Consider the following 14,309-nt stretch of genomic DNA (forward strand, 5'->3'; position numbering starts at 1 on the left):
ACCTATGCAGAGCTGTGTTCCTGATCCGCGTCCGTGCCGTGTGCTGCTTCTCAGCAAAAGCATGCAAGGCTGTAGCTGGAGTCAGCAAAGCTGCTGGAGGGAACAGAATCTCTCGTGAGCAGTTCTGCACCTGGCAAACTAGGTAGAAGTGCTCATCTTACCCGTTAATGTGGCTCAGTGGTGCTGTAACTTCCAGTTGAGGGGCATTTAATGAACAGTTAGGAACAGTAACTTCTGGAAATAGATACAGCTGTTTCCAAAGTGAACATCTGTGTCTTCAATTAGTGGTTCTAAAATGGCTGAGCTATCAAATTGCTCTTTAGCATAAAAGTGAGACAGCATGTGCAAAGAGGAAGCAATGAGATGGTTGCTATGGTTGGCACAGTATAGAAATAGAAGTTGCCTGGGAGAGGAGCTGTAGATGGCATGGAAATATCATAGGGAGGAGGGAAGACAGGAAAACACAGGCAAATGATTAGGAGGAATATCTCCTGGGATGTGGCCAGTACCCACACCTTCCATACCTTAAAGTGTATTCCACCTCCTTCTCTTGTCCTTCTGCTGGTTCACCTTTATAGTAATTCCCCAGGAGACAGTCAGTTGTTTTGCAGAGCCTATTCTTACCTGAAAGCATGATCAGTTCTCCTGACATGCAGTAACAGTATGGTAAAGTAAGTTATTAAATATCTCCAGCTAGATCCACAAAAGGAAACCTGAACATGCCTTCAGACACCTCAGCCCTCTCCATCCTGACAGACTCGGCAATGGTTCTGGAAACCAGACCTTGTTCTTCTTCACCCTAGACCATTCTGTGCCTCTCCTGCTTTGTCTAGGTCTCCACACCACATGCTACTGTTTTTGACAGCTTCTGCTGAGAAACTTCTGTCCTTGAGGTTGTCTTGCTGATGCTTTTTCTGTACCTTTTTACACCAAGTTCTCTACTTGCAGAGTTCTGCAGCTTTTAATGCTTTTTCTCTGCCTCTGAGCTGTTTTGAAGTCAGTGCCTGTTGTTCTGTCCCAGGTCAGCTGCTCTCTTCTTCCCTGGAGCACTTCTTGGCTCCTTTTACACAGAGAGTTGGGTGGTACCAGTGTTTCCTGGAAGCATGTCTGTGACCAGTTGTCCTTTTTGTCCTCCTGAAGACAACTGAGTAGACACTCTGGTTGGAAACTCTCTCTCTCAAGCCCTTGAAGGAGTAGAGAATGTGTCACCAGCTCTGTTCCAGCTGACCCAGCGCTCTTGCACACGCTGCATCCTTCTCCACTCGATGCTGTGTGCCATAGTGCCCAGCCTCCCGTCAGGGTCGGTGCGGTGCCTGTCACCTTCTTCTCCATGTGCAGAGCCACACATCAGGAAACCCTTGAACTCTAAGGGGGTTTTAGGGCATGTCTTGTCGTATTCCTGAGTGGCGCTCTTCTACCCAGCTTCAGTCTAACTGGAATATGGGTAATAGTGGTAAATATACCATGTGTACCCAAACTTCCCATCAGTCTGTGACTGGGATGTTAGCTAAAGCTAAAGCCAACACCTGGAGATTTCCCCTTGTTAACGGGCCGAAGCCAATGTGAATGTGCTGTCAGGTCTGCAGTCCCCAGGGGATGACTTGCTTCATAGCGACGTCTGAGTTATCTTCACTCTCTCTGCACAGTTTTGTGTTTTCCTGTCCTTTCTAATTGTTTATTCCATTCCTCCAGATAAGGTGTGTCTCCTATTGCACGTTTGCAGGGCTTTATTTCAGTGGTGCTGTGATTTTAACTATGTGACTTAATATTCCAGTATGAAAGATCATCACACATTATTTGAAATGTCTGTAAAAAGTAAAACCTCATACATACAATAGTATTTTCCTGCTCAAACACCATTGGCTTCCCCTTCTTTTCTAGGTGCAGTTTAAAATCCCTCATTTTATGTCCTGCGTGGTTTCATCTGTGACCCACTTGGTGACAGCCTGTCCTTTAGCTCGCATGCTCTGCCCTACCCTTCCCTTATGGGGACTCAGGGCTTTGCTACAGCTTCTTGCCTCCCAATTTTCAGCTGATTTTCGTATTCCCACTAAAAATACATTTTCGCTTTGCTAGTACACACTGATTATCTTTAGCTAAGAGAAAATCACTAAAGAAAATCTCTAAGGAAATAGATCTTTAGATTTAGCCATTGATGAATAAATAGATACTTATTTATCTATTTCTGCAGAGTGTTTGAAGACCTAAAAATAGAAAGTATATGCAATAAATCTTACCTGTAGACTTTTTCAGACCATGAGAAGCAGCATACTTGCTGGTGGATCACAAAGTACTGCCTGAAGCCAATTCCTCGTCATTCTCAGCTGTTGAATCACACTAGAAAGCTAAAACTACAGCACTTTCCTAATAATGTTTTTATTAGGATAAGTAATTACTGTAGCTGTCACATGTTCTGAATACAAGTTGGGGGAGGAGGCTATGAGCAGCCCTTTCAGCTGTCATCAGCCAGTGAGCTGGCTGTGCTCTTTGCTCTGCTCATCTCCGGAAAAGAAACAAAGAGCTGGATGTGCCTGGAATCGCTGGGATCACTGCATCTCCTTGGGCACCTGAATCTAACAGTGAGGCTCCGGTTTGCACTGCAGCCTCCCACCTGGCACTCCAAGTAGCTCTCAGTCTTTTCTGGGCAGTTGACACCGAGCTCCAGCTGTAGCCCTCACCTAGTGTTTCTCCACTTACCTTGCCTGAAAGTCTCATCTCATCTGACACAAGGCTACGGTTAAAAGGTAAGGAGAACAGAGTGGGAAATGTCCTGTTGTTCTGGTAAACGCATCTGAGAGCATCCCCTGGGGTGTTAGAGGTCCCTGAGCTGGAACCAACACTAGATTTAGGACTGCACCAAAGCAAAGATGTCTCCCTTGCCCCGCGATGCTTCCAGTCCAAGGGCATCTTTATGTCCCCTGTTGAGATATCTGTGGCTTGCATAATTAATTATTCCTTAGAGTTGTTGGGGGAGGGAGCAAAGACACTGGCTCTACAGTCTGGTCTTCTGGATGCAGATGTGTGGAGATCCCGTTCAGGTCTCTGTGTTAGTGGGTGTTCCAAGTGTGCGCCAAAGAGACGAGCTTGAGCCATCGGGGCTGAGAGCAGTCCCGCTCTGCCTCTGGCAGGAAGGGAGTCCGAGGTTGCCCATCTCCTGGGAGAAGGTGCCAATGAACAGGCCCCTGTGCCATCTTCTTTTGGGTTGTCTGTCGTCCTCTGGGAAGACGGCAACTGGGTATAGGCCTCTCGCTTTCCACCCGGGCTGCACGGGAGGAGCTGTAGAAGTGGTGGCGTAGTGTAGGGGCCCAGTTTTTGTTCCTTGATGGTTGCCTCTGCAGCTCTTTGGCTGGTCCGTGCCTGTGGGGTCCCACCAGGGGCTGGTTGCCCCGTGGGAGCCTCAGCTCAGGGCTGCGAGTGCTGAGGCAGCCGAGCCGCCCGTGTCCAGGGAGACCTGCTCTGAAATACGCTCTTCCAGTTTCCCTAATACTCCTTTATGGCAGACCAGGATTGGGATGTAAACAGCATGTTGACCCTAGGCATGGCCAATCACAAATTGGAAGGTGTTTTGAACGGTCAAGACAAATGAAAAAATAATCCCAAGAGCCCAGAGAGCAAAGTGGTCATGGCAAGAAAGAACAAAGGGATTCACATTGAGGAAGTGTGGTGACCTTATTATATCTTCTCAATCAAAACATATGCTGAACCCAATACAGCCATTGTTGTCTGAAAAAAAAACCAACTGTGAGCCCAGGATTCTGTGTACGTAAACTGAGTATCCTGAAAATTATTTTCTCAACGTTTTTAGGGAAAAGAAAGAGAAGGAAAAATAACTGATGAATTGCTGCAAGTTTAAGAAAAAAATCTTTGATTGCTGTTATCAAGAATTTTAGCCATTATTTCACTCTAACAAATATGTTTTGTTATAATCTAAAAATCTTAATATTATGCTTTGAAATAAACTAAGTGTTAATTTTTAATGCCAGTTCGTTAGTTGCTGTTGCAGCCAACATAAGCACTACATCAGCTTTGGAATCTACTTGACAGCCCGTGGAAACTGGTTGAGACTGTAGGTCACCCTCTGCCTGGTCCGAGGAACCGGCCACGCTGCTCTCCTGGTGTCTGGGCCATCTGGTGTGGAAGGGGTGGTGGTGGCTGTCTCCTGCCTGGCTGAGCTCCCAGAGGTGGAGACAGCCTGCTGCCTTCGGCTGGGGCAGAGGCCGACGCTAGCACGGTCCGGACTCCCGTTTATCCTCTAGACATCAAGCCGGAGCGAGGCACAGCCCTTTGCTTTCCGCGCCGCGTTTGCGGCAGCGGCCGCTCGCGCGGGGCCAGGGCCGTGCCTGCGCTCTGCTTGAGGCAGCTGCTGCCCTCTGCCAAGAGGAGGAAATGAGTTTTCTTTAAAATTGAATGTGCCCAGAATCTTTCCTTTCTAGAACCCACCACAAATGCCCTCACGCTGTTCAGAACCTCTTTGCCCACCCCTCTGTGGAGGGGTTTGTTTCTTTTTAAATTTGTTGAGGCCTGTCCTCGGGTGGTTGGAGCAGACAGCAGCAGGAGGGCTGCCTGCTCTGTAGCACGTTCCAGTTCGTGCTGCTGGTGCCGTTGTTGCCCACAGGTTTCCCACACTTCTGCCCACAGCTATAAACCGCCTGAGCGTGTCTCAAGGGCTGATCCATCCCTCTGACCTGCTGTAGCAGGTCAGGGCTGTCACTCCTGCGGTACAGCAAGGATGCCCAGGCACGGAGAAGCTGAGAGATGTTTCTGAGATGCACAGGTCTGTAGGTAAGGAGGAGCTGAATGGTGAATTAGCAGATGCTGACTTGTGCACTGGCTGCCAAAGCAATCTTTGTGTTTAGTTTTTAATTCCTGAGCCCATCTGACTAGCTGGCAGAGCTTCCAAATCTACACTAGCTGGAGCTGGTCCCATGAGCAGTACGCTGTTCTGTTCCATTTGCACTGGAGGAAGGAGCTTCAGCAGCTGTGTGCCCTCAGGTGCTGGGTGTAGGACATTGCTTCAAGCAAGGGCACGTTCGCTCCTCTCCCTCACTGCCAAACAACACAGGGCTTTCTTGGTCTTGTGTAGAGTGGGTCCATATTGCCGTAGGAGACAGGAAGGTGTATTTGCACAGACAAGATAAGAGGCAAGACCCTTCTCAGAATTCTGTGCAGGACCTTTCCTCCCTTTCCTCTGGTCTTTATAATCTCTGTCCCAAGGAGCTGTAGCTTGCTGTACTTGGTACGGTCTTGAAGTGTTTGTGAATGAATGCGTTGTGTCATTTTCTCTGAATGGACACCATTTGGGGCTGGATCCTTTTTCTGCCGTTGGCACTGAAGAAGCTGCAGTTGGGGACTTCACAGCCTCAGAATGAAAGAGTCAGTTACTATCTCAGCGTTATGATGTCATTTCAGAATGAAGGAAATGGCAGTCTTTTAGCTTGCACTAGCTCATGTTAATTATGCAAATATGTGAACTCTGAGAACCCTCATGCATGGTTTGACTGTCTTCAGAGGTGGACTTTTTTCAATAGATCATCAGGAAGACCATGTAATACGAGGCTCAGCTCTTTGCTAAGTGTAGCAAAAGGTACTGAACCATAGCAATATCTAGGGTCTTGTAAGGAGAGTCCTTTCAGAAGTGCTACCCTGAAGAGAGATGTTCATAACATGAGGTAAGAGATCAGAAAGTTAGGAAGAGTCAGTTTTTAATCAGTGTGGCTTGTGTGTCTTGATAACATGTCTAGACTGAAACTTTGGTATTTTTGATCCATTTACTATTGGTGTCTGCTTTATGGTAGAACCACACCTGGTAAGCTCAAATAATCTTAGGGACAAAAGAGGCAAAGGGTGTGGGAAGGACAAGGGAGGTAATGAAGAATAAAGAATGCTCCCTGGATGGGGAGAGGCTTGGTTTCTGTGTGGCCAGATGAACAGTCTCCATCCTCTGTATGGCAAGGTCCTGAGAGCTCTGCAGCCCAGACTTTCACCCTGCCATCAGATGTGTACAAACATTGGTAAGATCCCTCCCCTGAGCTTTCTCTTTCCCAGGCTAAACAGTCCCACCTCTCAGCCCTTCTCTCATCAGAGATGTGCCAGTCCGTTAATCATCTTTGTGGCCCTTACGTTCATTATGATTTGGTGTACCAGTCTGAGTGTCATGACTGACTTCAGCACAGTCTCTCCCTCAAAAGATGACTCTTTAGTGCTCTGGCTCAGGTGATCATATTTCACAAAGGTGAGAACCTGGGTCCTGCTGCCCTGACAATTGATCTCTGATTTCAGCATGGTGAGTTGTAACCACGGTTCTTCCCACTCTGATTAACAGAATAAGACGACCTCTGAGGTTTGATGGTCTGAAAGATTAAAGCGAATGACAATCAGCAGCTCTTGCAGCTATCCTCGCCAGCCCTTTGGACCAGCCCAGAATTTATTATTCAGCTACCGGGGTTTTTAGATGCTTTCAATTAGAGTGGCAAAAGACATTGCATACAAGGATCTGTATTGACAGTGTGACCTCCTTTTCTGCCTCCATGGCCATCTGTCTGCTTCTAGGATCATCTCTTTCTTGGGCATCCTGTTTGTCACATAGTCACCCTAGAGAGCTGTCCTTTGTTTTAGCCTAGACTGACCTCCTTGCATAGTCCTCTTTGCTTGACTGCTAATCACTAAAACAACAGTGTCTGGTCTTTCATTCTCTCACCTTCTATCTCTTTGTGCATGTAGCCCCGGATGCTTAGTTCACACTGACTCCAAAACCTATGTGGCTTTGCTCATCACGTGCTATCATCCACCATAACAAATTAATTCTACACTCAATGGGCCACGTAATCATAGAATATCTCAAGTTGGAAGGGACCCATAAGGATCATCAAGTCCAACTCCCTGCTTCTCGCAGGACTAGGTAAAACTAAACCATATGACTAAGAGCATCATCCAGACACTCCTTGAACTCTGACAGGCTTGGTGCCATGGCCACTTCCCTGGGGAGCCTGTTCCAGTGACTGACCACCCTCTGAGTGCAGAACCTTTTCCTGATGTCCAATCTGAACTTCCCCTGACACAGCTTTGTTCCATTCCCTTGTGTCATATTGCTGGTCACCAGAGAGGGGAGATCAGCACGTCTCCCTCCGCTGCCCACCTTGAGGAAGCTGTGGACTGCGATGAGGTCACTCCTCAGCCTTTCTAGTATGTAAGTGATACATACTCCTAAAAATAAAAAATTTAAAAAAATCAGATTTTTCCTCCCTCCCCACTAATGATCCATGAGCGCAGCCTGCACATCCTGAAATTCTGCCGTCGTATTAGCCATGGAAGTTCTGCTACTATTGCCTAGAGAAGCTGTTCATCACCTCTGAGACATTTTTGTGTAATGCCTCCATGGTCAGTTTCTGCTGACTGCCATCCAAGAGGTGGCTGCCCCATAGAAAGAGAAACCTCTGTGGTCCTTCAGGATGGATGTGATATTACTTCTACTCGAAGGTAAGTAACATGATCTGTGTGGAGAAGGAGAATGCCTGTCTGTTTTCTGGAATTTCAGTGAGGTCATGAATGAGGTGCGTTTGTGTATTAAATCTTTACATACATTATGCAGCAAGCACTTTGTGTGGGTAAAAGGCAACTCATACCATAAGTCAAATCCTACCCAAGAGACAGAAACTGAATTAGAAAACAAATATATGGTCAAGTTTGTTCAGAGGTAAAATACAAGGGCGTCATGATTTCCTGCTAACTATACAGCTGATCAATACAGTAGTGATGAGGAAAGGGGTTGGAATGAACATGGAGATGGCTAAATTTGTAGATGACTTGGTTACTTATATCTAGAAAAGACTGTGAAGAACTTCTGCAATTAAATTTAACAGTCATCATGACGTCTCGTTAAATTCATTGTCAAAAACTACAAAATCAAGCACACTAGAAAAATGAAACCTTCCAGATCATCAGAAGATCTTATTTGGTGCAAAGCTAGTGTCAGGTTATGTTATGATGCATAAAAAAATAGGATGGGGAGCAATATGGAAAACGAAATAATGCCACCCTGTGAATCTTTTGTATTCCTTCTCGTCTTGTATACTTCTGCTCTTGCTCATCGTATGGCGACAGCAGAACTAGAAGAGTTTGAGAGATAGGTGACAGTGGTTATGAGGGACTCGAGAAACTTAAGGAACAGATGGTGAAGACTTGGGCATTTCTGCCTTGGTGAGGACGTGACGAATAGAAACATTTTCTGGAAGCACACAGGCATTGTGATGACTGCAGTAAGCAGAATGTGCCTGAACACACAAAGTGAAGATTCATATGAAATGAGAAATTCAGTGCTAATGAAGTTTACTCCCACAGTTACTGGGGGAGAAGAGATTTCATTTAACGTAGCAGCTTGTGAGCTTAGTTTGAGAGGGCCGAGCAGGGTCAGGGATCTGTGTTCAGAACGTGCCTGGAGAGCTGTGGTCAGAGCGCTATGTTCAGATGTTTGCTCCAGGCAAGTTGAAGACAGCAGTCTTCAGGTGCCTGAGAAGGATATTCTCGTATTAGTAAATGTAATTAAGGTATTTTACCATTTGCAGTGGTATTTCCAGGCATGCTTTTCACTGTGACAGGGCTCTAGTAAGGACAAACATCTGGCAGACCCGAACGGTGTGCTTCCAGTCACCATGCCAGTCTGCAGTGTCGGTTGCACCACTCCTCATTCCTGCTGCACATAATTTTTGTTAGCAAGAAGAAGGATGCCCCAGTCTGCGTTTAAATCCTTTGTCTTTGCAGCTGCTTCTGCAGGCCTGTGTGGAGGAAACAGCCAGCAAAGGGCTCCTTGAGCACTCGGATTCAAAGAGACTTTGGGATGATGGGTGTTCCTTCAGCTGGGCAGAGCCCAGCATTTGCTCTGTCGCGTACAGGGGTGCTGCCGCTGAGCTGGGGGAGGCAGCTGAGGGGGGAGGCAGCTGCTGGCAGCCGGGGGGTGAGCAGGGGCTGGGGCAAACACCCAGGGAGTTCACAGGCTGGGTTAGGTCAGCGTGTTGCCAGCTCACGGTTTGCAGTTCAGCCTGGAGTTTACGCGCTGTTCTGCATTATCTCTGAATCACGCTGAAGAACAGTTTTGGGGTTTGGCATGTGTGTGTGTGCAGTGATTCAGTGTTCCTGGAAATGGCCTGTCTGTATGGCTGTGCTCCTGTATCCTTCCGAGAACCAGCTGCTGCAAATGAAAAAGGGAAATCTGCCCAACAGCAGGTCAGGAGCAAAGGTCTGGAGGGCTGTGTTGCGCTACAGTCACAGAATAACAGAATTGTAGGTTGAAAGGGACCTTTTGATATCATCTATTCCAATCCCACCTGCTCAAGAAGGGTCAGCTAAAGCAGGTTTCCCAGGACTGTGTCCAGTTGGGTTCTGAATATGTCTGAGGATGGATACTCCACAATCTTTGTACAACCTATTCCAGGTTTGAGCACCCTGACAGTAAAAAAAAAGTGTTTTCTTCTGTTCAGATGGAATTCCATGTGTCTTAATTTATGCCTCTTGTTTTGTCACTGGGCACTACTGAGAAGATAGTCTGACTTCCTCTTCCTCATTCCCTCCCATCAGGTATTTATATATAAGATCCCTCCCCACCCCAAGTGTTCTCTTTTCCAGCCTAAACAGGCTTAGCATGCTCAACCTCACCTCATATGAAAATGCTTCAGTCCCTTAATCACCTTCACGACCCTTCACAAGACTCAGTACGTCACCATTCCCACCTTTCATCTGCCAGCAGCTGCTGGCCCCATAGCTTGAACCCTTCTCTTTCTTTCAAGTATGAAGGGGGCAGCCCCTCCGGGGGTGAGAGGATGCGAGCTGAATGCTAACCAGCCCCGCTTTGTTCATCAGTCTTAGTAGTGAAAGCTCAGCTGCTTGGGCTTGAACCACAGAAATGATGAAGAGCAGCAGAATTTTCATGCCTGTTAGTCCTGCAGACAGGCCCCTTTCCCTGTCCAGCTGGCACTGTCTGCCCGGCACTGCCCAGCCTGCAGCCCTCAGGCCGGCGGCACTGCTTCAGCGCCTTGACAACCTGGTGCCCAGAAGGATGTCCCCATGCTGGGCACCAGTGACTACACTGTGCCTGAGAGCTCTCCTTTCACGTGGCACAAGGAAGAGACTGCTGGTGTTGGTTCTGTACACCAAGCTGTGTTCTCCAAGTGACATGGGTAACAACTGCCAAAACTTCTGTCTGGGATGTACAGGCAGCAAGGTGGCAGAAGCTGGAGCCTGGGGAGTGACATGGCTTTTGCTTTGTCCCAGATATACTGTTGAAAAATGGGAGCAGTTTGTGTCTGTTCTGGATGCTCTGAGCAGCATATGAGTAGAGGTCCTGGTGTGGGGTGAGCTGTGTGAAAACTACTCGGTGCAATCAGTGCGGAAACGAGGTGCTCCTCGTGTTCGCTGCTGGGATCTAAGCACCGCCGAGGTGTCAGCAATGCCTTCGCAATTACCATTACCTCGAGTATGAGTAGGCTTTTGCTTCTTTTGGCTGCCATGTGGGCCCTCCTCGTCTGCACTACCTGCCACCCTGCCACGCTGCTGCCCTCGGGCTCACGTGCAGCATCCCTTTGTGCAGGGGCTCGGTTCCCAGCCCCTCTCATCCGTATACCGCATCCCACATCAAGTGGCAGAAATGCCACTGAACTCAGCGCAAGCATTTCATTTGCACAAGTGATAGCTTTGTCTTAGTCTGGAGGAAGCATTTTTAGACAAACTGAAAGAACACGAGTTCACAAAGCAGCTAGAGATGCAGAGTGTAAATAGTTCTGCTGAGAGCTTAGAGCTGCTTTCATTTTGGGCTGAAAGTTGCCTTTTGGGCATATCTGTCTGGTTTATATTTAATTGCTGGCAGCCAGATTAAAACATCCCAGTAAACTGAGTTTGATTAAAGCTAGACAACACCAACTGTGTGGTGTGGTGGACACGCTAGAGGGAAGGGATGCCATCCAGAGGGACCTTGACAGGCTGGAGAGGTGGGCCTGTGAGAACCTCATGAAGTTCAGCAAGGCCAAGTGCAGCTTCCTGCACGTGGGTCGGAGCAATCCCAAGCACAAGTACAGGCTGGGCGGAGAATGGATTGAGAGCAGCCCTGAGGAAAAGGACTTGGGAGTGCTGGTGGATGAGAAGCTCAACATGAGCTGGTAACGCGCGCTGGCAGCCCAGAAAGCCAACTGTGTCCTGGGCTGCATCCAAAGCAGCGTGGGCAGCAGATTGAGGGAGGTGATTGTGCCCCTCTGCGCTGCTCTCGTGAGACCCCCCCTGGAATACTGCATTCAGCTCTGGAGTGCCCAGCACAAGAAGGACATGGAGCTGCTGGAGCGGGGCCAGAGGAGGCCACAAAGATGATGCAAGGGCTGGAGCACCTCTGCTATGGAGACAGGCTGGGAGAGTTGGGGCTGTTCAGCCTGGAGAAGAGAAGGCTCCGGGCTGAACAGCCTTCCAGTACTTCCAGTACTTAAAGGGAGCCTACAGGAAAGCTGGAGAGGGACTTTTTACAAGGGCATGTAGTGATAGGACAAGGGGCAATGACTTTAAACCGAAAGAGGGGAGATTTAGATTAGATATAAGGAAGAAATTTTTCCCTCTGAGGGTAGTGAGACACTGGCATAGGTTGCCCAGAGAAGCTGTGGCTGCCCCATCCCTGGAAGTGTTCAAGGCCAGACTGGATGGGGCTTTGAGCAACCTGGTGTAGTGGAGGGTGTCCCTGCCCATGGCGGGGGGGTTGGAACTGGATGATCTTGGAGGTCCCTTCCAACCCAAACCATTCCGTGATTCTATGATTCTATACTGAGCATTGGCCTTTCCCTGACTTCTTTCTTTTTGTATCCTTTTGGTGTCTGTCTTTGAAATACCAGTTTGATCAAGCTACTTTAGAAGGATTGAGATCTGCCCAGAAAGAGAGCTGATGGGAGGTTATGGAATAGAGAGGGTAGAAAGAACAACATTATCAGAAAGCAGCAGTTGCCTGGAAGACGAAAAATAGAAATAAATGTCCATTTTCAGTGACGATCTATGGCCTTCCAGTCTGTATAAGGGATTAAAGCCTATGAAAGATTTAAACCCTATAAATGATACATTTCATCAGTGAAGTTCTAAGTGCCTGGCTTGTGAAATGGGTGTAATGTCCAGAGGTAGGTATTTGCAAAGAACAGAATCCAAAAAATTATGTGCTGCCTGCAACGTCAAGGGAGATGCTGCAGGATGGTCCTGTCCATCGTCCCGCTTCCCAGAGCTGTTTCAGGTGGGTACAGAACTTCAGCCTCGCCTTTCAGGATGGCAGGCACTCACCACTCTTCTTTCTAATAAATTAATAAGGCCTAGGCATTGTGTCAGTATTTTGCCAAATACCCATGTAATGCCCATGCCAAGGTGAGCACACAAACTGCTTTTTTTGCACTACCAGGCTCTTGCTTGCTTTTCTTTAGCTCTTCCTTTTTTTTTGCCTAAATATAGAGAGAGCAGAGTCCTATCTGGGTGGCTGTTTGTGACTCTCACAGGAGGGAGACAGGAGAGCAAGCATTCTTACCGTAGAGGTTGTTCCCACAGCAGCAGTTTACCTCTAGGAGTGCACGTGTGAATTAAAGAAAAGCACTTCATAAGAGAAAAAACTTATTTGATGAGCGATTTGTTATTAGTGCTGCACCACTCTAATGAAGGGTTAGCACGCACCAGCTGGCTCACAGAGCCCTGTGGTGACTAAGGCTTGGACAACATCCAGAGATACCTTTCCATGGTAGCTGCAATGAGGCAAGATACTTCTGTCTGGAGGGGATAATTGGTCTGTGCCAGCGTTCATGGGGCACAGCTGTCTGGCACCAGTGAGCAGCTTGACATGCCTGCCACTGTGGACTTCAGAACACGTTGAAGATGACTTGCAAATTGTGCTGATTCAGAACTAAGATTTTTTTCCTTGTTACTGAGAAGAGTTTGCTTTGTTCTATGAGACCCAGCTATTAAATTGAGTCTAGAATACAAGTGGAAGCCTTGCAATCAAACCCATGCTGAAGCAGAATTTTTGAGGCTAAAACATCTGTAGGCAGACACTGTCTCAGTGTCTCATCAGCTTCTCCCATCCTATCTAATCCCTTGCCTCTCCCCAGGCCAAAGAACCCTCCATCACCGGAGCGATACTCTGGAGACAGTGATCCTGGTAAATCCCAATGTGGACAGCATCGTGTCTGAGGTAAGGACCAGATGCCAGTGGGTTTTCTCCACATCAGCACTCCTGCCCTTGCTTGACATAGAAGTCATGATCTTTGCACCTTCTGGAGAGTCTGAACATGCTGCCAGGCTGCTGCAAGGTGTGGTGAAGTGGCCAGTCTTGCCAATAAGATATATGCAGTAACCAGTATTCTGTGGCAGGATATACTGCTAGACAAAGAAACACATGAGAGCGTATGGTTTGGTGGGTGATAGCCCTTTAGGAACGAGCTGCTTCCTGGAAGACTTAGTGCCTTAGAATTGCCCAATTTTAAGGATTTCTCAGAAGCTTGTAGCATTTCCTAGCAAACAAGGTGGCAGGCTTCTGAACCTTGAGCATTCTAGTTTGATGAGAGTCTAAATATGCCAACCTCTTACATGGCAGTGTAATGCCAAAAGTTTTCTCTTAGCACTGGCCTACTTTCTCAATGTGAATTATGATGTGACAGGGAGCTGTGTTGGGCAGGCAGTAGCAGTGTCTTCCCTCTTCAATAACCTGCTCTCTTGTATGTAGAACTTATGTTTTGGCTGTTTGTGAATAATGCCTGTCCGTGTGATTTGGTTTCTGGCTGCTGGTGAGGCATATAGATAACTTTTTGACTGCAACACTCCGTTTCATGGTAACAGGTCCGCTCACTGGTGTGTGATACATCAGCCCACAAACTACTGATCTTCTGTGGTCAGAGCTCAGACCAGGAGGGAGACTTGATCCTGCAGACGGGCACCTTCACTTACCAGAAGTTTGCTGAGATACTTTCAGACCCGGAGGTGAGTGTGAGCCGTAAGCCAGCATGTCCCCTCCTGTTCACAGAGTACGTGATAGAGCACTGTAGCCTGTGCCGCTCCTTCAGGTGGCAGATCTGCAGAGGAATGGGCTTGAAATCCAGTAAAAAATTACACATCATAAATAACTCATTCTGTAGTCTTGGACATCTTGCTTTAACTCCCTGGCTTAAGTTTTCCAAGGTGGCAGGCACGGGTGATTCCACCTTTTAAGTGCTTAGCATGAAATAACCTTCCAGACTGGCTTTGCAGTGGGCAGACACTCAAAATTTCTTAAAGCTGGTCTTAAAATATCTGTGGGCAGCTTCCAAAAACCAGCCAAC

General features: G+C 47.6%; 1 protein-coding gene across 1 annotated transcript in view; it reads left to right on the forward strand.

The window, feature by feature from the left end:
* The window catches only part of MAP1A (microtubule associated protein 1A), a 66,457-nt gene that overhangs the window by 38,627 nt on the left and 13,521 nt on the right, over nucleotides 1-14,309 (forward strand). Inside the window, 2 exon segments of the mRNA XM_086620542.1 lie at nucleotides 13,104-13,186; nucleotides 13,831-13,971. Coding sequence (XP_086476668.1) covers nucleotides 13,104-13,186; nucleotides 13,831-13,971 — 224 coding nt within the window.

This window comes from Tauraco erythrolophus, chromosome 14, assembly GCF_009769465.1.
Source record: "Tauraco erythrolophus isolate bTauEry1 chromosome 14, bTauEry1.pri, whole genome shotgun sequence".
Classification (NCBI taxonomy): domain Eukaryota; kingdom Metazoa; phylum Chordata; class Aves; order Musophagiformes; family Musophagidae; genus Tauraco; species Tauraco erythrolophus.